The sequence below is a fragment of the Scyliorhinus torazame genome, chromosome 13 (genome assembly GCF_047496885.1).
Source record: "Scyliorhinus torazame isolate Kashiwa2021f chromosome 13, sScyTor2.1, whole genome shotgun sequence".
In the NCBI taxonomy this organism is placed as follows: Eukaryota; Metazoa; Chordata; class Chondrichthyes; order Carcharhiniformes; family Scyliorhinidae; genus Scyliorhinus; species Scyliorhinus torazame.
The window spans coordinates 211,242,431-211,266,750 of record NC_092719.1 but is presented as its reverse complement, the minus strand read 5'-3'; the positions used below and the strand labels follow the sequence as shown (position 1 = coordinate 211,266,750).

At 49.8% G+C, this 24,320-nt stretch overlaps 1 protein-coding gene across 3 annotated transcripts in view; it reads right to left on the bottom strand.

Annotated features, from left to right (window-relative positions):
• The window catches only part of col7a1 (collagen, type VII, alpha 1), a 404,499-nt gene that overhangs the window by 256,967 nt on the left and 123,212 nt on the right, over positions 1 to 24,320 (bottom strand). For all 3 annotated transcript variants that reach the window (XM_072473023.1, XM_072473021.1, XM_072473022.1), the window contains exons 15-18: positions 19,453 to 19,584; positions 16,161 to 16,304; positions 3,934 to 4,056; positions 2,153 to 2,296 (exon numbers count right to left, since the gene is read on the bottom strand). In XM_072473023.1, the coding sequence (XP_072329124.1) occupies positions 2,153 to 2,296; positions 3,934 to 4,056; positions 16,161 to 16,304; positions 19,453 to 19,584 (543 nt within the window). The remainder of the gene's footprint in view (positions 1 to 2,152; positions 2,297 to 3,933; positions 4,057 to 16,160; positions 16,305 to 19,452; positions 19,585 to 24,320) is intronic.

The window sequence follows — 24,320 nt, the reverse complement described above, 5'->3', positions numbered from 1 at the left end:
TACATTGGAGGTAGCTGGGAGAAGGTCCACTGGGTTGAATCCTTAAAGGAGAAAAGGTTGAGTCGGTTGGTCTTCTGCTCATTTAATGTCAGCAGAATTAGCGGTGATCTTAACCCTGAGGGCCCCTGACCTGTTTCACGCTGAGAGTACGTTTCTCCTTGTCGGGAGATCTAGAATTAGGGATCATGGTTTCAGAATAAAGGGGTCTCCCAATTAAGATGATGAGCAGAATTTCCTCTCTGAGTTGCTAACTTTTGGAATTGTCTACCTGGGAGGGAGGTGGAGCCTGGATCATTGAATGTATTCAGGACTGAGGGAGACAGATTCATGATCTGGAGGGGGGGGGGGTCAAGAAGGAAAATGGCGATGAGGTTGATCACGTAAGCCACGGCCGAATGGCAGAGCAGGATCGAGGGGCCTTAGGGCTTATTGCGGCCGCCATTTCTTCAGTTACCTTTACTTAGCCCAAAACCAGGAAGGTGACAGGGTGGTGGGCGGGATTGGTGGGTGGCATGGTTACCAGCGAGGCAGAATGGAGGGGGTTGTCCTGGAATCCGGGGGTGGTGTGACAAACGTAGAAATTATTATATATTATATTTTACATCTGTTGCAGTAATGTCTTTAAAAAGCCTGGGTTATGGTATATACTTGTGGCAGTAATATTATTAAAAAACCTAGGTTAAGGTACTCAAACTGTGTGTTGCCAAAGATGTAATTAAGGAGTCATAAAAAAGTGAGGTCATTATTGATTGTAACCACTTACTTTGTTACAGATAAAGGGTTAATGGAATCATGTTTTGATTGCTGGAGGTTCCCTGGAGTGTAGATAATTTATGGGGGGAGTGGTGTTTAGTCCTAGCTAAGCAGGTCATGGAACCTAGTGAGCACAGATGATGTAATTAATGAGAGGAGCCAGGTCTGTCGGTAATTTTGAAGTCTGTTGTAGGATTTTATGTTGAACAGCACTCTTTGCCAAATGTTGTTAGGTTGAGCAGAAGTGTACTGGATCTGCTCTTGAAAGGAATCCTCTCCAAAGGTCTCCACACAGCTGAGAAAGTAAACCCGTTTTGTTAACTTTATTTATCAGAGTAATTTGAACTGTATTGGGTTGCATAATTGGAATTAGTGGCAAATGTAGATAGTAAGTTTAAGATTTTCCTTGTGTTTAAGAAGGTTTAACTGATAATTGTAAAGCTATTTCTTTGATGTTAATGTGGTTAATTTAGTATTTAAATTAAAGTTTGTTTTTACGTATAAGATACCTATTGGTCAGAGTCGGCCCACCTGGGGTGAAATATCCTTTCCACAGTTTTAAAATTTAAAAAATTGCATGGGGTTCTTGTCCGGTATCCTGACAAATGTCGGGGTCTGTTCCGGGGTCCCAACAGTGGGGTTTTGGGGTCATAGCTTCAGGTTTAATACCTGTTTCGCTTTGTGTGAAAATATAAATCACTCGTAACTGAGAGCTATCATAATCCAGAACATTCCACCCGAAAAGGCGTTGGAAGATGATTCCATAAATGGCCTTAGAAGGGAATTGGAGAGGTGCCTGATGATAACTTACAAAGTTATGGACGTTTGCGGGGGGGGGGGGGCAGCAGAGTAATGGCAGGCCAAATGGCCTCCAGTTGTGCTGTGGGCAGCTAGAATTTAAATGATGATGCACTATCAATTACAACGAGACGAGAGTAGAGAGTAATCGAGGCTTTACTACGCAGAGATGTGTGGCCTCCTACAACAGCTGGCGAAATGGCTGCTGTTCGGGGAGCACACACATTTATACTCCGCCTACTGGGCGGAGCCAGCAAGCAGGGATCTACCCCCGTACCTGTAGTGCAGGGGCCTTACCGTCATACCAGTATATACAATATAATACAACAGCGGTGACTACCACATTTGATAAAAGCAAATTGCTGCGGGTGCTGGGATCTGAAACAAAAACAGAAAATGCTGGGAAATCCCGGGAGGTCTGACAGCCTCTGTGGAGAGAGAAGGGAGCTCACGTTTCGAGTCTGGATGACTCTTTGTCACAATTTCCATGACGTCGGCTCCACATTAAAAAAAATAACAAGGTTGGTTTCTACACCGAGGAGTTATTCTGCCCTGATAACGTGGCTCCGACATGCCAATGTACAGGTGATTAGACACTTACCTGTCCTTGCTGTGACCGTACCGGGAGCTCCCTGCCTGTTTCCGACCATGGCTGAAACGTCAATGACATACACTGTATTCGGCCGCAATCCTTCCACGTCGAACGTGTCAACGGAGTTACTGAGCAGCCTGCTGGCCTCCGATCCTAATCCACACAAAGAGGAATTAAGGAAAAGGTGGAGCTGTGTCCATGGCAGAGGAAGGCTTGCATTCACAAGGGCAACCGTCGGCACCTCGGGATGTCGGACAACACTTCGCAACCCAATAAATTCCCAGGTGTCGTAGTCTCACACGGACGTACAAATTAGGAGCAGAAGGAGGCCACTCGGCCCCTCGAGCCCATTCTATACGATTGTGGCGGATCTGACTGTCACCTCAACCCCACATTACTGCCCACCCCGATAACCTTTCACCCCCTTTGTTAATCAGTGATCTGAGGGCAGGTGGCCATAAGGCTTGGTCAAGAGGTAAATTTAGGGACCACCGAAAAGAAAAAACGGCAAAGAGAGAGGGGGGAGGCTTGGGGAGGGAATTCCAGAACATGGGGCCTTGGCAGGTGACAGCATGGCCACCAATGGCGGAGGTATTAAAACCGGGGTTACCGTACTCAAGAGGCCAGAAATAGATGAGCTCAGATATCTTGACAGGCTGTGGGGCAGGAGGAGGTTGCAGAGATAGGGAGGGGTGAGGCCCTGGGAGGGTTTGGAAACAAGGATGAGAATATAAAATGTTAAGAACAAGGGCGGCAATGGTGGCACAGTGGTTAGCACAGCTGCTTCACAGCGCCAGGGACACGGGTTCGATTCCCGGCTTGGGTCACTGTGCGGAGTCTGCACGTTCTCCCCGTGTCTGCGTGGGTTTCCTCCGGCTGCTCCGGTTTCCTCCCACAGCCCAAAGATGTGCAGGTTAGGTGGAATGGCCATGTTAAACTGTCCTTTTGTATCAAAATCGTTAGATGGGGTGGCGGGGATCGGTCAAGGGGAGTAGGCCTAGGTAGGGTGCTCTTGCGGGGAATCGGTGCAGACCAGGTGGCCTCCTTCTGCACTGTAGGGATTTGAAGGAAGGACTAACTTTGCGGAATGGCATGTTTTTCTGTGTTTTATATATTTGAAGTAAACAGCTGGCACAAATAACCCTGGGATTAGTTTGGTACGCTTTCAAAATGAACCAATGCAGCAGGGGGTAAATTCCGGAATCGACAGAAAGTGATCGGTCACAAACAATGATCAATAATAATAAAGTTCGCCCAGGCAAACTATCTCCCAACCTGAAAAAAAGATTTGCATTTATATCGTGCTTTGATGACCTCAGGACGCCCAAACGCATTCCAACCAGTGAAATACTTCATGAAGTGTGGTCAATCTTGTTCAGCAGAAACAGGAGCAGCCAACCTGTGCACGGTAAGATCCCACAACTAGAAATGAGAAACTTCCAGGCCATCTGCTTTATCCATGTTAGTTGAACATTAAAAATTGGTCAGGGCACTAGGGAGAAACCCTTCTGCTCCTGTCCAAAATAGTGCCATGTGATCCACCCCAGCTGGCGGACAGGCCCTAGGTTTAACGTTCCGTCTAAAAGGCAGCACCTCCGACAGTGCAGCAGTCCCTCAGTACCGCCACTAGGGAGCGTCACCAACTGATCCACAGCTAGCAAGTGAAACCTGGAAGATGGTGCTTCATTAAACATGCGTAAGGTGCCTTTCAACGTAACGGCAACAACCCTGGGGCATGTACCCGAGGCCGAGATGCTGCAATAAAACAGTTTAAAGAACGTGAGGCCTACCGTCGGCACGCTTCCATGTGACCTTGTACGCCGTCGCCTGGGGCACCCTTCTCCACGATACCCGGATGAGGTTACTCCGTGTCTCCAAGGTCCGTAGTTCCGACACACGTTCAATCGTTGCGTCTTAAGTCATGCCGATCGGAGAGGAAAGGGAAAGATATTGGAAAGGTTCAGTTAACGAGGAAGTGTGATCTTTAACCAGGATGGTCCCAGGGATGATGGGAGTTCAGGTAGGAGGAAGAAAGAAAGCCAATATTGGATAAACGGGACAATTCAACAGGTGATGCAAAAGCGAGACGTCGGGGGTTTCTGTTGCAGAAATCTTTGAAGTGGGCAGGAGAGGTGAACAAAGCAGTTCATAAACACATTACATCCTGGTCTTTATAAGTCAGCCACTTGGTGTGACACAACTTAATTTTTGCTGTAAAGAGAGACTTGTTGTTGAAGCTTTTCACCTCGTACCCATCAGGACAAACACAAGAAAGCCAAATTTCAAACGATCAAAACAATTTGTACCACGGGGAAAACAAAACGGATGACGATTTATTGGCCAGGTCAGCTCTGATTGGCCGAGGCATTACCATGAAACAGAAAACAACATCTGTTGTCAGACGTGATTGGGCAGCAGTTGCTGAACAATCCTGATTGTGTTATTTGCTACACCAACACCCAATTTAAGATAATCAGTGGAGCTTGTAACCTGGTTCGTTTACATTTGCTGGAAGCGACGTACATTCATACACAGGGTGTATGCCCTGTGAACAGAAGGAACCTATTCAAGCTTTGCACATTTTTTGAATTACCCGGGAACTTAAGGAGCCCATCGTTCCCCATTGCTTTCTCCATGACAATTTTTCGGCCAATCAGAAACGACTTGCCAAACAATCAGTACTCTTTTATCCTGTGGCATGAATTGTTGTGAAGTTATAAATGGAACCATCGAGTGCAAATGCCAGAAAATTGTGCCAAACCTATGTTCAAAAAAAACTAGTTCGGCTTCAGCTGAACACCACACTTTAAGAATGTTGTGGAGATGCCGTCGCTGGACTGGGGTGGGCACAGTACAAATCTCACAACACCAGGTTAAAGTCCAACAGGTTTGTTTGGAATCACTAGCTTTTGGAGCACAGTTCCTTCATCCCCGGCATAAAGGCCCCCACGCCCCCACAGCACACAAACGTGAGGATGACTCGGCCCCCCCCTCTCACTGACCCCTCCATCAGACACCTTATCAGACCCTCCCCCACCATCAGAGACCCCCATCAGTCACCCTTGTCTATAAGCTGAAGAGCAGTCAAGGCGTTGACTGAAAAATCGCTGCATTTTCATTTACCCCCCCCTAACATCTGCTACCTCAGACAAAAGTGTTTAAAGCGGCAGCTGTTACAGGTGTCAGAGGCTTCCTCCTAAGCCAAGTACACTTCAAAGGGCTTCAAATCTTTCAAATGTAAATCTTCTATTCAACTTCACACCACAACACATCGCACTAGCCAGTGATTGACAGTTTTATTCGTCCAGAGACAGCTGCTTGGTGGATTGGGAGCCAGCGGTATCTTCCAGTCCCGCCGATGTCAATGGCGTTTTGTGTGGGAACCCAGCGCGGGGGTGGAGGGGCCATCAGTGGGACCGGAGATCCGGTGGGAAGGGTTGGAAAATCCTGCCTTACATCCGACATGACCTTCAGATTGAAAAGCAGCAACAAAACCTGACTCTCGAGGGAGGGGGATGAGTAATAGGACGAGACATGTTGCAGAATGCGTGAGGCCGATCATCACATTGTCTCCGTAAAGCGCCCAGGTCTGAAATCCGGCACAAACGCAGTCCGGAGGTTGCCTCTTTTGAGACACTCGTGGTGTGTCACCGTTCACCCAGGAAGTCCAGGTTGCCGTGCCAACACTCACATTTGCCCATTGGAGTCTGGGCTATGGATATTGATGAGAAAGGTGCCGACTTTCTTTCCGACACGCAGCTGACCAGGAATATCTCCCACTCTTACTCCCTGTCATTGGAACTCTTTGGAAGGATTTACAAGCTGATAAACAACCTGTTTTGGCTGCGTTGCAAATGCACGTCCTTTGGGCACCGAGTCCTGGGGTGGGACTCAAACCCGGAGCTTCTGGCTCAGAGATACCGATGCTACCCACTGCGCCACAAGCCCTCCCAAGTATACAATTAACGTGACATTATTAGCCTTAACATTAATTGAGTATGACCATCAGTGCGTCAAAGTGATGCAGTGATTAGCACCTCGGTCTCATGGCACTGAGGTTCAATCCCAGCCCTGGGTCACTGTCCGTGTGGAATTTGCACATTCTCCCCGTGTCTGCGTGGGTTTCGCCCCCACAACCCAAAGATGTGCAGGCTAGGTGGATTGGCCACGCTAAATTGCCCCTTAATTGGAAAAAATTAATTGGGCACTCTAAATTATTTTTAAACTATACCCTGGAAAAACAGGCCGTTGAGCGAAATTACATAAAATTACATTTCCCATTTTGATCAAGAATTACAAACAGGCTGCCGGATTCTCCGTTCCTGAGGCTAAGTGTTGACGCCAGCGCAGGATTCGTGGAGTTCCATGACAGCAGAACGCCGCAGCTGGGCCGATTCAGCGACTTCGGAGGGGCTCGCACCGGCGTCACGTGGAACACAATCGATTCCGATGAAAAAAGGCGCCGGATTTGCCGGGTTCGCGATTGACACTCAGGAGGCTGACGGGCTGCAGCCGCCCATACACATTGCAGTCCCCACACACACTCATCCCGCCAGACAACAAGGTGGCAGCAAGGAGAGCGGCTCACCACCTCACAGCCGTGTCAGGGCCACCGCCGCCTTCGCCACCCCAGTCAGCTCGGCCAGTGACAGGACTGGCAACCCACAGTCACGCCCCTCCATGTCCAACCTCCACTCTCTCCCTCATCAACCACGGCGGATGTTTTTCGATTTTTATAAGCACAAGTTAACCTCGCCGACGGGAATTCGCCCCAATGAAGGCGGAGAATCGCGGAGACCCCGGAGAATTCCGGGTTAGGCCCGCTAATGATATGTCAATGGCGTTTACTGTCGGTGTGGAGTGGAACGCATCGGCGCCGTGTCGAGGCACCGGGGAATTGCGATTTGGCATAAATCCGGCACCTGCCGTGATTTCGGCGTCAAAACCAATTCTCTGCCCAATCGGATTTCCCAATTTCTGCGTCGGCCAACGGAGAATCCGGGTGAGGATGTTTCCGATTGTCAGTATTCAGGACAGTCTGTTGTCAGACAGCTTGCTCAATGAGGACCTCTGGTGGTTCAACAGTGTTATTGTAACAGGTAGATTCTGGACGCGATTTAATGACATTTTGGGCACGATTGACAGACGTATTGGTGAGATCACGGCCCATATTTAACGGCCGAAAGTGACCCCCCCACGAGCATCACACCATTACTGGCAGTCTTGCCGACTGATTCGTCAGGCTGCTAACAAGGGGTTATGGCATCGAGGTCCCAGGTTCGATCCCGACTCTGGGTCACTGTCCGTGTGGGATTTGCACATTCTCCCCGTGTCTGCGTGGGTTTCACCCCCACAACCCAAAGATGTGCAGGGTAGGTGGATTGGCCGCGCTAAATTGCCCCTTAATTGGAAAAAAATGAATTGGGCACTGTAAATTTATAATTAAAAAAAATAAAATGTAGAACACCTGATCCGTGTAACGCCTGCCTGCACCCCCACTCCGTGTTGACCTCCGATCGCCCCCCGCCCCCTGCGCACAGTGATCGAAGGTCAAACGCCCCCGATGCGGGTGAGGGGAGCGAGCGTGTTGTCAGCAGTAAGATAGGAGTCAGACTTTGGCAAAAGCTGAGGATGAGCAGAGCTTTGCACACAGCGAAGTATCACAGTCACCTGCCTTGGATAGTGACCCGCTGCCCATCACCCGAGAGTGATGTTACACAGGCCAGGGTGGAACAGGGTAGTTCGGGGATGGGGGAGGGTGGGGAGAAAGTGGGGTGCTGGGGAATGGGCGGAAAGGAAGGGAATGTGGGGGAGCGGGGAGCTGACAGACAAAGCCTCAGCCTATAAGCGCCTGGTGAGGCTGAGGCCCTCCTGATGCTCTGGGCATGCCAGACCCTCGCCGCCACATGTCCTCTATCCTCCGGCTCCTCCTGGGAGTCCTCCCCGGGCTTATCCTCCATCCCTTCCTGGTCCGCCTCCTCCTCCTCCTGCTCCAACATGTTGCCCCGCTGCTGTGCCAGGTTATGGAGGGCACAGCAGATCACCACAAAGCGGGAGACCCTCTGGGGGTGTGTACTGCAGGGCACTGATGTGTCATATAAGTTGGTTTAACACTGACTGCAACTGAATGCAATAAGACGAGAAACAGGCTTCCGACACAGGAGATGGTTCAACACTGTTTTATTGAACCTGTTGATTGCTGATAATCTGCTGTGGGTTGACACTCTATTAATCTAAACTGATAACCTCTGTCTTGCTTGACCAGACTGGCTCTCTGTCACATGGAGACGGTGCTCACTGCCCTGTGCACCCTGACTATCTCTGTAGCTGTATCCAGTGAGAAGAGGCAGAGTCTTGATGCCTCGTGTGTTTTATAGCGGTGGTGTCCCCTGCAGTGTCCTGTCTGGTGATTGGTTGTTCTGTGTTCTGTGTGTTTATTGGTTATTCTGTGTGTCAGTCACTGCCTATCTGAATCTCATTATATACATGAGTGGATATTATGACATCTACCCTTTTTGAAATACATTTTTTTGAATGTGGCTGTGTATACATGTATGACTATGTACAAATGGTGAGTGAATGAACATATGTACATGGGAAGATGTCTAGCGTGCAGGTACAGAGCAAACTGAACAAAATTTACAGGATTCAAGTCTATAGATTCAGTCTTTGTGGTTGGCGACAAATTCTTGTCGATCGCCTCAGAGATGGAGGGGGGACGCCAGCACCTGGACAGGCGGGATCACTGCCAGATCGATGGCCACGTAGGGCGAGATGTCCGGAGGAGGCATGATGACATGCGGAAAGGTGCAGTCAGGTGGTGGGCAGGCAAATTTTTGTAGCGCCCTCCTGTTGCGTCATAGAATGGAGCCATTAGCCATTTGAACAACGAAAGACCTGGGGGGCGGCCTGTCTGACGACAACAGCTGGGGCTGACCAGCCTCCCTCAGGCAACTGGATGCGAACAACATCTTCTGGAGCCGGCGCAGGCAAATCAGTGACATGAGCATCATACGTAATCTTCTGCCGGTCCCTGGATCACTGCACTTTCTGCAGCACCGTGAGGTGGTCAAGGTCTTGACCATGGATGGCTGGAATAGTCGTCCGCAGGTTGCAGTTCATGAGTAGCTGAGCCGGAGACAAACCAGTCGACAGAGGGGTTGCCCTGTATGCCAACAGCGCAAGGTGAAAATCAGATGCTGATTTTGCAGCCTTGCAAAGCAGCCGCTTGACAATGTGGACCCCTTTCTCGGCCTTTCCGTTTGATTGCGGGTAATGGGGACTGGATGTGACATGCCTGAAGTGGTAGGATTGTGCAAAGTTGGACCACTCTTGGCTGTAGAAACATGGACCGTTGTCACTCATTACTGTGAGTGGTATACCGTGCCTGGCAAACGTCTCCTTGCAGGCCTTGATGACTGACTTTGACATGAGGTCCAACAGTTTCACCACTTCCGGGTAGCTGGAGAAGTAGTCGATTAAAAGCACGCAATCACGCCCATTTGCGTGAAAGAGGTCTATCCCCACCTTCGACCACGGAGAGGTCACGATCTCATGCTGTTGCAGTCTTTCCTTGGGCTGGGATGGTTGGAATTTCTGGCATATGGTGCAGTTGAGGACCATGTTGGCAATGTCCTGGCTGATGCCAGGCCAGTAAACTGCCTGCCGAGCTCTGCGTCGACATGTCTCGACCCCAAAGTGACCCTCATGGATCTATTTGAGCACCATGGTTTGTATGCTTTGGGGAATGACGATTCTATCCAGTTTAAGAAGGATCCCCATCACAACCGTTAACTCGTCCTTAACGTTGAAGAACTGGGCGCATTGCCCCTTTTGCCAGCCATGTGCAAGGTGTTGCATCACGCGCTGCAGTAGAGGATCTTTGGCCGTTTCTTCGCGTATTTGGACAACTCGTTCATCAGTGGCCGGGAGGTTGCTGGCACACAACTGTCCCTGTGCCTCAATGTGGTGAATGAAGTCGCCCGGTTCACACGTCGTGGTGATGGATCGGGATGGGGCATCCGCGATTACCAGCTCCTTACCCGGTGTGTAGATGAGTTCGAAGTCATAGCGGCAGAGACGAAGAAGAATTCGCTGAAGCCCAGGTTTCATATCATTTAAATCCTTCTGGATTATGTAGACTAAGGGCCTGTGGTCTGTTTCCACCATGAATTTTGGAAGACCGTATACGCAGTCATGAAACTTGACTATTCCTGTCAAGAGACCCAAGCACTCTTTTTCGATCTGGGCATACCGTTGTTCGGTCGAAGTCATAGCCCTGGATGCATATGCCACTGGAGCCCAGGACGAGGAGTCGTCTTTCTGGAGGAGCACTGCACCAATGCCGTCCTGGTTTGTGTCTGTGGATATTTTGGTACACTTGGTTGGGTCAAAGAACGCCAGTACAGGTGCTGTGGTGAGCTTTGCCTTCAGCTCAAGCCACTCCGCTTGATGCGCGGGAAGCCACTGGAACACTGGACTTTTTTACGAGATGCCAGAGGGCTGTGGTGTGGGATGCCATGTTAGGAATGAATTTTCCTAGAAAATTTACCTACCCAAGTAAACGTAGTACCGCCTTTTTGTCCTCTGGGGCCTTCATGGTATTTATTGATTGCCAGCACCTTGTCAGCATCAGGTTGCACACCCAGCTGGGAAATGTGGTCACCCAGAAATTGATCGCGGACCGACCAAATGAGCATTTGGCCCTGTTGAGCTGGAGGCCATTCTCGTGGACCCTCTGAAAAACCTGTCTGAGGCGAGCTATGTGATCCTCGGGCGTCGCGGACCAGATGATCACGTCATCCACATAGACTCGCACCCCCTCGATGCCCTCCATCAGTTGCTCCATTATGCGATGAAAGACTTCGGAAGCTGAGATGATACCGAGGGGCATGCGGTTGTAGCAATACCTGCCGAACGGAGTGTTAAACATGCACAGCTTCCGACTGGACTCGTCCAGCTGTATCTGCCAGAAACCACGTGAGGAGTCCAGCTTGGTGAAGAATTTGGCATGAGCCATCTCACAGATTAATTCTTCCCGCTTCGGGATCGGGTAGTGCTCTCGCATTATGTTGCGATTCAGTTCTTTGGGATCAATGCAAATGCGGAGTTCACTAGACGGTTTCTTGACGCAGACCATGGAGCTGACCCAGTCTGTTGGTTCCGTGACCTTTGAGATGATGCCCTGATCTTGGGGCTCTCGCAGCTGCATTTTTAGAAGATCCTTGAGAGGAGCCGGCACCCGGCGTGGTGCATGGATGACTGGGGTGGCATTCGGTTTGAGTAGTATCTTGTAGCGATATGGGAGCGTGCCTATCCCATCAAACACATTGTGATATGGCGTGAGGATGTCATCTATCTCAGCCTGTAGATTTGCATTGGGCGAGGCCGTCGCAGGTGCAGAGGACATGGCATGCACTCGCTGGACCAGATTTAAGGGTTTGCATGCACGAGCACCGAGCAGGGCTGCCTTGTCAGGCTGGACGATCTTGAATCTTAACGTCACCTTGATTGCCTTGTGAGAGACACTTAGCGGACATGACCCACTGGCAGCTACGGCATTGGCATTGTAGTCAAGGATCTGGCAGGCTGGTGGAAGAATTCTAGGTTGGTCTCGGATGCTGTCGAGGTCTGACTGGGATATGAGATTCGTAGACGCGCCAGTGTCCAATTTGAACCGGATGCGACACTGGTTGACCGCGATGACAGCACACCATTCGTCGTCAGGATCCACACTTAGGATTGAAAGGCGTTTTGCAGGAGCGGAGGAGACCAGCTCGCGTGTGGTGATGATGCCCACCCGATAGGGAGACTCGAGGCAGTCACCATCGGGGTCTGTTGGGCTTTCGGGATCAGGATCCTGCATGCCTTTTTGTACGCAGCGGACATGTCTGCGCTGCAGCTGGGATCGCTGGCTGTTGATCAGTGGAGCGGACCTGCATCAGGCCGTATAATGCCCAATCTTTCCACATTGTCGACATCGCCTTCCTTTGGCTGGACATTGCCGCTTTAAATGGGCGGAGCCACAATTTTGACACGTCATGACGCTAACGTCAGCGCGTTCCATGCATCTTCGCGCATGCGCAGTGCGGTCGGCCGACGTTCGCACATGCGCAGTACGGTTATCGGCCTCATCGTCCTCCCGGTCGTGGAGCGCATGCGTAGGAACCCGGGAAAAGCGCGCGAAACGGCCACTCTCCGCGATGCTCAGGCCTTGCATTCTGCCGACGGCCTGCACCCTTTCTGCCTCGTGGGAGGCCAGTTTTGCATTTTCTGCCGCCTTGGTGCGGGAGTATCGATTGCTGGCAAGTTCATGGACAACGCACGTTTCAATGGCAACGGAGGGTCATCCGTTTGATTTTGAGGAGCTGCTCCCGCAGGGAGTCGGAATGGACCCCGAAAACGATCTGATCCCGGATCATGGAATCAGCAGTCGAGTCATAATTACATGACTGCGCTAGGATGCGGGGATGGGTCAAAAAGGACTGAAAAGGTTCATCCTTACCCTGAAGCCGCTGTTGTACGTTCAAAGCTCTCATTCACCTCGACGTCACAGTCGAATTTCAGCAGAACTGTCTTGAACTTCGTCTTGTCTTTGCCATCGGCAAACGTGAGCGAGTTAAAGATGTGGATGGCATGATCCCCCGTAGTCGACAGGAACAGCGCGATCTTCCTGGCATCTGATGCTGCCTCGAGGTCGGAGGCCACGATATACAGGAGGAACTTCTGATTGAAGACCTTCCAGTTGCCGCCGAGGTTACCGGAGATCCGGAGTTGCGGAGGGGGCTGGATCTTTTCCAGGCAGCTGGATGGTTGCTTGCTGGTCGTTGCAGATTCACTCGAGGTAGATTCGTTAGAGTTAATAGTTCCCTGGTACCATGATGTGTGATATGAGTTGGTTTAACACTGACTGCAACTGAATGCAATAAGACGAGAAACAGGCTTCCAACACAGGAGATGGTTCAACACTGTTTTATTGAACCTGCTGATTGCTGTACATAGTCTGCTGTGGGTTGACACTCTATTAATCTCAACTGATAACCTCTGTCTGTCTTGACCAGACTGGCTCTCTGTCACATGGAGACGGTGCTCACTGCCCTGTGCACCCTGACTATCTCTGTAGCTGTACCCAGTGAGAAGAGGCAGAGTCTTGATGCCTCGTGTGTTTTATAGCGGTGGTGTCCCCTGCAGTGTCCTGTCTGGTGATTGGTTGTTCTGTGTCCTGTGTGTTTATTGGTTATTCTGTGTGTCAGTCACTGCCTGTCTGTATCTCATTATATACATGAGTGGATATTATGACAGGCACCAGCAGAGCTGTGAAATGAAATGAAAATCGCTTAATGTCACGAGTAGGCTTCAATGAAGTTACTGTGAAAAGCCCCTAGTCGCCACGTTCCGGCGCCTGTTCGGGGAGGCTGGTACGAGAATTGAACCGTGCTGCTGGCCTGCCTTGGTCTGCTTAAAAGCCAGCGATTTAGCCCAGTGAGCTAAACCAGCCCCTAAAATAACAACATTTTATTGTCACAAGTATGAAGTTACTGTGAAAAGCCCCTAGTCGCCACTTTCCAGCGCCTGTTCGGGTAAGCTGGTACGGGAATTGAACCGGCGCTGCTGGCCTTGTTCTGCATCACAAACAAGCTGTCTAGCCCACTGAGCTAAACCAACCCTGGCATCGTAGCCACATTTTGAGCAAGAACAAGGCTCTGTCCTGGAAGTGTTTGGTGGGACAGACAGGCTGCAGCTGTAGTTGCCACTGTTATGGGTATCTGCAATACTTAAAGATGGCAGGAAGGCCTCACAGAGATGTAAAAGCCTCTCAACACCCCATGCACAACCCCCGATCTGGAACGCTTCAGCCCCCCCGACTAAGGCCAACAACCCGCCCCCCCCTCCCCCACGAGCTCCAGTGCCCTTGAGCGGGAAATGGCTCCTCCCCTCCTCCCTTCCCCTCAACAGCCATTGTGCCAGCTTCACGTTTTTAAACAGGGGAACTAAACAGCACCAGCATGATTTCTCGCCGGGGGTCCGATTAATTCCTGGGAGACCGTTAAATTTAGGTTATCGATATGCTCGCCATTTTGGGGAGAGATCCGGAAGTCCCCTTCTTGAGCGGGCCGGTTAGATGGCAAACTGGGTTTTGGTCCAAGTTTATGATCAAGCTGTTTGGCGGGGTTATGAATGCGCCTTACTTGGCGAGGGAGTCCTGGGGTGCGACCTTAGCCCCGAGGCAGGGGGGCGAGGGGGGGGGGGCTACCTGCCACCTGACATGAGATCCCCCAAATATGCAATTAACGTAACACGCCTGCTTCATGTCAGATGGCGACAGACCATCGTTCTGCCAGTCAGGAAGAAACGTGGACATTCCTGATGCCCTCGATGTGTCGCGTATTTAGCGAGTTTTACTGTGAAATACGAAGAAGGGACGGATTGGCAGACACAACTCTGATCCTGCAATTTCCTGTTTACTTCCCACATCCTCAGACATACCAGTCAATTTATTAACAGCTGTAAGATCAAGTGCCGAGGAAACCATGCCAGGTCTGGAAGTCAGGCTCGCCCTGATCAACCTCGCCTCACTCCAGGCAGGAGGACCCCTCACTGCGACAAGCAAGGGAAATATTCAGGCAACTCGGCCTGTTTCAGTGGGAGTAAAGAACTTGCTGATTGGTCACACTGTTCAGGACAAACTGTCGTGAACAGGACCCCTTCCACAGACGTGAATCTCAGCTCCCTCTGCTACTGGTGCACTGTTGCTACAGTCCGGAGTATCCGTAGCGCGCGATGCAGCTACTTGCCAAGGCTTCTCTGGCAGTACCCCTTGAACCCACAATATCCGTCATCTAGAGACAAGAGCAGCAGATGCAGGGGAACGCCACCCCCCCCCAAGTCACCCACCACCCCGACTTGGAAAAACATCGCCCGGCGTTCCTCCGTGAGGCTCAAGCCTAGAATCTGGAACTCCCTCGCACACGGACTGCTCACGAAGGACACTCGGCGCCGACCCTTCCCCGGGTACCTGGGACAGGCAATAAATCCGCCTTTCCAGCGACCCCCGCATTCCGGGAATGACGTTTCACACATTTACCACCCAGTGCTGCGGGTCCACCGGTGCCTTCTCACGTCAGGCACGGGCACGTCGCGGTTCCCCCAAAGGAACCGGGAATGCTAACGCGGCGAGCATTCCGGAACACCGGTTGGATGTCGAGTTGCTGCCAGGGCTGGGTAAGGAGGTAGGCAGCAGGGCGTAAAGTTTCACTGTGCCAGCCTGCATGTCCATTCCCTGGCCCCACCCTGATCATGGATAACTGGGATTTTCCAGCTAGCCTCCAGGTTCCTGGAGTTGACAGGGGCCAGGTTGCTGCCTGCGAGGGGGGGGGGGGGGTTCTCCAGGTGGGGGATTGGGATGCCAGAACTCCAGGCAGACTCAGGGATTCTCCCTGCCTGTCTGGGTGTGGTAGAAGCCACAGGTCGCCCTGCAAAGGGGGATTCGCACAGCTAGCCCTTCTCGCCGTGGCCGCCTGGCTGCACAGAGGCCATTTGTTATTTGAAGCTTTAAAAAGTACGAGGAGGAGTTCCTCCACCTTGAAACTCCCTCTCTCTCGAGCTTACCTGCCTCGACATCCTGCAGCTGCTGTCCAGCCGGGAGGCCTCTGATTGGTCCTCTAGCTTTCAGGGCCTACCTACCATCCTTTGTGGAAGCCCTGGGGGGAAATCTCGAAGGTGTGGCTGTTTCCCTACAGTGTGTGGGTTTCTGAACCCTATTCGAGGCTTGACAGCAGAGTTCAGAAGCCTGCAAGGAAAATACTGCCCCCTTGTGTTTATAGTTTTGATTCCATTGCCTTTCGAGCTCGATTATCCGAGATCGGCGGATTCCTGACCCACTGGGGCCTGTACTCAGTCATAGCAGCACATTTACAGGGTGTGCTTTCTCAGTTTTAGTCAGAGTTTCCTGCACGGTGTGTTTGAGAGTTGGAAGGAACAAGCTCAGGGTGAACACACTTCTTGTGTCATCTCTTACCTGCCCGGACCACGATGCTCACGGAGTTTCCTTCTCTGCTTCCAGAGAGGGGAGACACTTTGATGAAATACGTTCCTCCCTGTTGCACGCGGTCAATGTCAAACGAGGTGATGTCATGTGACACGAGTCTAGTTACCTCATAACCTGTAGGGGAAAGGGATAGGTTACATATTACACCGCGGACTTGACCCGGGAGCAATTTCAAAAACATGCAAATAACACATGGGCCGCTGAGTGTGACGTCAGGCCGGGTTAGACAGATCGTTCACCAACAAGGGAATCGATGGGTATGGCAGGCGGACAGGAAGGTAGAGGCCGGAGTCTGGTCAACCATGATCCGAGCAAATGGAGGAGCAGGCTCGAGGGGCTGAATGGCCTCCTCCTGCTCCTAATGTGTACGTTCCTATGTAACGCAACGCCTGGAAGCATTGTGAACTGTGAGGGGGGGGGGGGGGGGGGATGTTGTGTTAAACTTTGAAAGGACACAGACAGGTTAAATAGGTTAACAAGTGAAATGAAAAAAATTAAAATCACTCATTATCACAAGTAGGCTTCAATGAAGTTACTGTGAAAAGCCCCTAGTCGCCACATTCCGGCGCCTGTTCGGGGAGGCTGGTGCGGGAATTGAACCGTGCAGCTGGCCTGCCTTGGTCTGCTTTAAAAGCCAGCGATTTAGCCCAGTGTGCTAAACCAGCCCCTAAATGAAAACCACTTATTGTCACAAGTCGGCTTCAAATGAAGTTGCTGTGAAAAGCCCCTAGTCACCACATTCCGGCACCTGTTCAGGGAGGCTGGTATGGGAATTGAACCGGGCTGCTGGCCTGCCTTGGTCTGCTTTCAAAGCCAGCAATTTAGCCCTGTGCTAAACAGCCCCTGACCCAAGTGGCATAGAAGTACAAAATGATTCATTGTAGTCGAAAGAATGGGAATAGGCAAGATAAAACAAAGATAAAACAAATGTAAAACAAAGGGTACAATTCTACAGGGGGCGCAGGGACGGAGGGCCCTGAGGTCAAATGTGCGCCAAGTTGGCAGGGCAGGTTGGCACAGCGGGTCATAAAGCATACAGCCCCTTGGGCTGTCTCAATAATGGCACAAAGTACGATGCAAGGAGGTTCTGGTACATCCCCTCCACAGGGGAGGAAGTGGTGTTGTGGTATTGTCACAGGGTAATGCTCTGGGGAATTGGGTTCGAATGCCACCAGGGCTGATGGTGAACTCTGAATTAAATAAAAATCTGGAATGAAAAGTCTAATGATTGTCGGTGAAACCCCACCAGGTTCACTAACGCCGTTTAGGGAAGGAAATCTTGTCGTCCTTACCCGGTCTGGCCTACATGTGACTCCAGATCCACATCAACGTGGTTGATTCTTAAATGCCCTCAGAGCTGGGCAATAAATGATGGCCCGGACAGCCACGCCCACATCCCAGAAACACAACTTGTTTTCTAATTCGTAAAACGGACTGGCTTGGCCTTAACTGGACTTTTGTGGGTAGTTTTGGACACCAGAATTTAGGAAGGATGTGGAGGCGTTGGAGAATGATTACCGGGGCGATGGCCTCAGTTATGAGGATAGATTGGGGGAGATTGGAGAAGACTGTTTGCTTTGGACAAAAGAAGATCGAAAGGAGACTTGATGGAGGAATTCAACATCATGAGGGGTCTGGACAGAGTAGCTGGGGAGAAACGGTTCACTCTGGTAGAAGGATCCAGAACCATAGGATGCTGCTTTGAGATTGTTATAGGTCAGAGAACCCCAAAGTGTATCATGGAGTTCACCTGACCCACAACTTTTAATAGATTGTGGTATGGGGAGCACACGGCTCACTCCAGTAAATCAAATACACCCCCCAAAGAATACAACACTCAGTAACCTGTATGCTGTCCTTTAACACCCAGAGACTTAACAAACCTTTAAACAGAAGCACGTCAGAGTTTACATTCAATACTGAAAACATTTATAATTCTGAATTCACCAAATGATCAAGAGATAGTCCTTCATGGCAGAGAGCTCAACAGTACAGCTGCTTTGTCGGACTTCAGCTGCAACACACTGAAAAACGAAAAGAAAAAGACAGACACACCCAAGCTTTTCTCAAAGTGAAACTAAAAAGCAGAACCAGAGCTCAGCTCCACCCATACTCTGACATCACTGCAGTACCATGAGCAGCTAACCATTTCTTAAAGCGGCATTGTCATGACAAGATGATTGGCAAAAGAAGCTACAGCAACATCAGGAAACATCCTTTTTTTTACGCGGTGACTTGTTAGGATCTGCAACGCACGGCTTGAGAGTGAGGTAGAAGCAGATGCAATGGTGGCTTTCAAAAGAGAATTGGATCATTACCTAAAGGGAGGACTTGACAGTGCCAGAGGGAAAAGGTGGAGGAGTGCGACCAGGTGAGTGGCTCTTACAGAGAGCTAGTACAGACGTTACAGGCCGAACGGCCCCCTTCTCTCCTGTAATCATTCAATAAATCTCTCATTCTATATGCAATGCCCCTCGATATCTTTAACTTTGAATGCGACAAGTTGTTGAGATCCAGTGACAACTAACCCCTGGCACTTCTGAATTTAAAAATCATTGATTGACTCCACTTGCAAAGAGAAATCGGATAGACACGTAGAAATAAACTTGCAGGGTGACGGGGAGTGAGCCAGACGGACTGGACTGCTCTACAGGGAGCTGGCATCGGCGTGATGGACCCAATGGTCTCATTCCGCGCTTACAATACACAGTCAGACGACGAGAGAATAATTGTGTTCCTGGCTTAAGATGACCACTCGGATATGTGGCCATCACAGGTGGAAATCACAAAGCTTGCACCGCCCCAGTGTGGGCAACACATCAGAGATCAATGCTACAGCATTCATTATGCTGTTTAACATTCGCCTGTCTACCAATGTCGTCGTGTTTACTCGATCGATTTCGTTATTGTTCGACCAGCGCTATTTTATCTGCTCTCCTGATATCGTTTTGTTTGTTTCCCCCACGTTATTTGCCCTCAATGATGGCTGTGCTTCCCAGTCTTGTTCAGCTCCTCTACCAGCGTTAGACCAGAACCGGCCACAAGACATGGGGGCCCAATTAAGCCATTCGGCCCGTTGAGTCTGCCCTGCCATCCAATGGGTTATTTTGTGGTCCCGTAACAGCCTCCCCGAACAGGCGCCGGAACGTGGCGACTAGGGGCTTTTCACAGTAACTTCATTTGAAGCCGACTTGTGACAATAAGCGATTTTCATTTCATTTTTCATTTCAATATCCTTCTTCCAGCGGCTTCTGAAATGTACCTGTCTGATCTCGCCACACTATTTTGTAAGCGGTTGCTCCAGCCATACCCGCCCAGCTGATCCGGATCCGGTTGCTTGTAGTCTCCACTGTTCTCAGATTTGCGACGGTGCCCAGTGCGATTTCCTCCTCCACTAATTGCGAAATGACAAAATGAGAAAAGGTTACCGTTGCCCCCCCCCCCCCCCTCCTCCTTTCCAACAAGAGCTCAGTCGCCATGGCAACGTGCCAACGGCTGACTGACCTCTCCGCTGTACGCCAACCCAACAGCTGATGATATCGGTGTACAGGGTCTGGGAAGAACATTGATCCAGGTACGTCATAAAACATACAGGAACATGCAGATTAAATACAACACACACCATCTGAGGGCATTAGGGAACCTGTATGACACACACAATCTTCAAGGGGCAGATGGCGATGTAATGATAATGTCACTGGACTGGTAATCCAGGCTGATGTCCAGATTAATGCTCTGGGGTCATGGGTTCAAATCCCAACATGGCAACTGGTGGAAATTTGATTAATGAATCTGGAATTTTCATAGATTTCATAGAATTTACAGTGCAGAAGGAGGCCATTTGGCCCATTGAGTCTGCACCGGCCCTTGGAAAGAGCACCTCACTTAAGCCCACACTTCCACCCTATCCCTGTAGCTCAGCAACCCCGCTCAACCTTTTTTGGACACCAAGGGCAATTTTATCATGGTCAATCCACCTAACCTGCACGTCTTTGGACTGTGGGAGGAAACCGGAGCACCCTGAGGAAACCCACGCAGACATGGGGAGAACGTGCAGATTCCGCACAGACAGTGGCCTGAGCCGGGAATCGAACCTCAGGTCTGACCTGCAGCTGAGAAGTAATAGTGCTAACCACTGTGCTACCCATGCTGCCCCTAATTGAAGGCTAGCCTCAGTCATGGTGCCTACGACAACTATCATTGATCTTAAACAGAAGAGTCTGGGAGAGACAATGTCCCGATTGGGGAAGGCAACTGGTCACCGTTAACCCGGTCTGTTCTTTGAAATGCCCACTGAAATTCTGGCTACGCACCCAATCCCATGAAGAAATACAGGGAAACTCTCCCGGACTGAAGGAATATGGGGAAACTCTCCCGGACTGAAGGAATATGGGGAATCTCTCCCGGACTGAAAGAATACAGAGAAACTCTCCCGGACTGAAAGAATAAAGAGAAACTCTCCCGGACTGAAAGAATACAGAGAAACTCTCCCGGACTGACTGAAAGAATACAGAGAAACTCCCGGACTGAAAGAATACAGAGAAACTCTCCCGGACTGAATGAATACAGAGAAACTCCCGGACTGAATGAATACAGAGAAACTCCCGGACTGAAAGAATACAGAGAAACTCCTGGACTGAAAGAATACAGAGAAACTCTCCCGGACTGAATGAATACAGAGAAACTCCCGGACTGAAAGAATACAGAGAAACTCCTGGACTGAAAGAATACAGAGAAACTCTCCCGGACTGAATGAATACAGAGAAACTCCCGGACTGAAAGAATACAGAGAAACTCCTGGACTGAAAGAATACAGAGAAACTCTCCCGGACTGAAAGAATACAGAGAAACTCCCGGACAGAAAGAATACAGAGAAACTCTCCCGGACTGAATGAATACAGAGAAACTCCCGGACTGAAAGAATACAGAGAAACTCCCGGACTGAAAGAATACAGAGAAACTCTCCCGGACTGAATGAATACAGAGAAACTCCCGGACTGAAAGAATACAGAGAAACTCCCGGACTGAAAGAATACAGAGAAACTCCCGGACTGAAAGAATACAGAGAAACTCTCCCGGACTGAAAGAATACAGGGAAACTCTCCCGGACTGAAAGAATACAGAGAAACTCTCCCGGACTGAAAGAATACAGAGAAACTCCCGGACTGAAAGAATACAGAGAAACTCTCCCGGACTGAAAGAATACAGAGAAACTCTCCCGGACTGAAAGAATAAAGAGAAACTCTCCCGGACTGAAAGAATACAGAGAAACTCTCCCGGACTGACTGAAAGAATACAGAGAAACTCCCGGACTGAAAGAATACAGAGAAACTCTCCCGGACTGAATGAATACAGAGAAACTCCCGGACTGAAAGAATACAGAGAAACTCTCCCGGACTGACTGAAAGAATACAGAGAAACTCCCGGACTGAAAGAATACAGAGAAACTCTCCCGGACTGAATGAATACAGAGAAACTCCCGGACTGAAAGAATACAGAGAAACTCTCCCGGTCTGAAAGAATACAGAGAAACTCTCCCGGACTGAATGAATACAGAGAAACTCTCCCGGACTGAAAGAATACAGAGAAACTCCCGGACTGAAAGAATACAGAGAAACTCTCCCGGACTGAATGAATACAGAGAAACTCCCGGACTGAATGAATACAGAGAAACTCCCGGACTGAAAGAATACAGAGAAACTCCTGGACTGAAAGAATACAGAGAAACTCTCCCGGACTGAATGAATACAGAGAAACTCCCGGACTGAAAGAATACAGAGAAACTCCTGGACTGAAAGAATACAGAGAAACTCTCCCGGACTGAATGAATACAGAGAAACTCCCGGACTGAAAGAATACAGAGAAACTCCTGGACTGAAAGAATACAGAGAAACTCTCCCGGACTGAAAGAATACAGAGAAACTCCCGGACAGAAAGAATACAGAGAAACTCCTGGACTGAAAGAATACAGAGAAACTCTCCCGGACTGAAAGAATACAGAGAAACTCCCGGACAGAAAGAATACAGAGAAACTCCCGGACAGAAAGAATACAGAGAAACTCTCCCGGACTGAATGAATACAGAGAAACTCCCGGACTGAAAGAATACAGAGAAACTCCCGGACTGAAAGAATACAGAGAAACTCTCCCGGACTGAATGAATACAGAGAAACTCCCGGACTGAAAGAATACAGAGAAACTCCCGGACTGAAAGAATACAGAGAAACTCTCCCGGACTGAAAGAATACAGAGAAACTCTCCCGGACTGAAAGAATAAAGAGAAACTCTCCCGGACTGAAAGAATACAGAGAAACTCTCCCGGACTGACTGAAAGAATACAGAGAAACTCCCGGACTGAAAGAATACAGAGAAACTCTCCCGGACTGAATGAATACAGAGAAACTCCCGGACTGAAAGAATACAGAGAAACTCTCCCGGACTGAAAGAATACAGAGAAACTCTCCCGGACTGAATGAATACAGAGAAACTCCCGGACTGAAAGAATACAGGGAAACTCTCCCGGACTGAAAGAATACAGAGAAACTCCTGGACTGAAAGAATACAGAGAAACTCCCGGACTGAAAGAATACAGAGAAACTCCCGGACTGAAAGAATACATTGAATCTCCCGGACTGAAAGAATACAGAGAAACTCTCCCGGACTGAAGGAATACAGGGAAACTCTCCCGGACTGAAAGAATACAGAGAAACTCTCCCGGACTGAAAGAATACAGAGAAACTCCTGGACTGAAAGAATACAGAGAAACTCCCGGACTGAAAGAATACAGAGAAACTCTCCCGGACTGAAAGAATACAGAGAAACTCTCCCGGACTGAAAGAATACAGAGAAACTCTCCCGGACTGAATGAATACAGAGAAACTCTCCCGGACTGAAAGAATACAGAGAAACTCTCCCGGACTGAAAGAATACAGAGAAACTCCCGGACTGAAAGAATACAGAGAAACTCTCCCGGACTGAAAGAATACAGAGAAACTCCCGGACTGAAAGAATACAGAGAAACTCTCCCGGACTGAATGAATACAGAGAAACTCTCCCGGACTGAAAGAATACAGAGAAACTCTCCCGGACTGAAAGAATACAGAGAAACTCCCGGACTGAAGGAATACAGAGATATCGGTGTACAGGGTCTGGGAAGAACATTGATCCAGGTACGTCATAAAACATACAGGAACATGCAGTTTAAATACAACACACACCATCTGAGGGCATTAGGGAACCTGTATGACACACACAATCTTCAAGGGGCAGATGGCGATGTAATAACGTCACTGGACTGGTAATCCAGGCTGATGTCCAGATTAATGCTCTGGCGTCATGGGTTCAAATCCCAACATGGCAACTGGTGGAAATTCGATTAATGAATCTGGAATTTTCATAGAATTTTCATAACCTGCACATCTTTGGACTATGGGAGGAAACCGGAGCACCCGGAGGAAACCCACGCACACACGGGGAGGACGTGCAGACTCCGCACAGACAGTGACCCAAGCCGGGAATCGAACCTGGGACCTTGGAGCTGTGAAGCAATTGTGCTATCCACTATGCTACTGTGCTGCCGTGTGTTGTTGTGTGTGTTTCTGTTGTTTGTATGTGTGTTGTTTGTTTCTGTGTGGTGCATGTATGTTGTGTGGGTATGTCTGTGGGTATGTGTGTGTGTTGCTTGTGTGTGTGATGGGGAAATGGAAGGTCAGAGACGGATCAGAGGGTAGGAGAGATGAAATGACAAAGATGTCCTGGAACACAAGACAAAGGGAGTGGGGGTAATGTTGTTCCAGAAAGTAAGGGCCCAGTCAGCGGGGAAATAACAGAGTCCACCTTTTAGCAGAGTGCCTCAGGGGCTTCAGTGCTGAGATACACTCTGCTATTCAAAGGCACTTTGCCACATTTTTTGACCTCGGGGAGGAACGCGCCGTCGAGGCTGCATTTTAGTAATTTCCTGTAGTGACGAGGTCAGCTCACCAGTGCAGGAAAGCTACTCGTGGATTGGGCAGCCATTTTTAAAGGCAGCCCCGATCTTACAACCCCCCTCAGCAAACCCACAGCGGCCCCCGGACGCACCCCCCCCTCCTCGCCCCACTTCACCGAACCTACCTCTTCTCGGTTCCTCGAC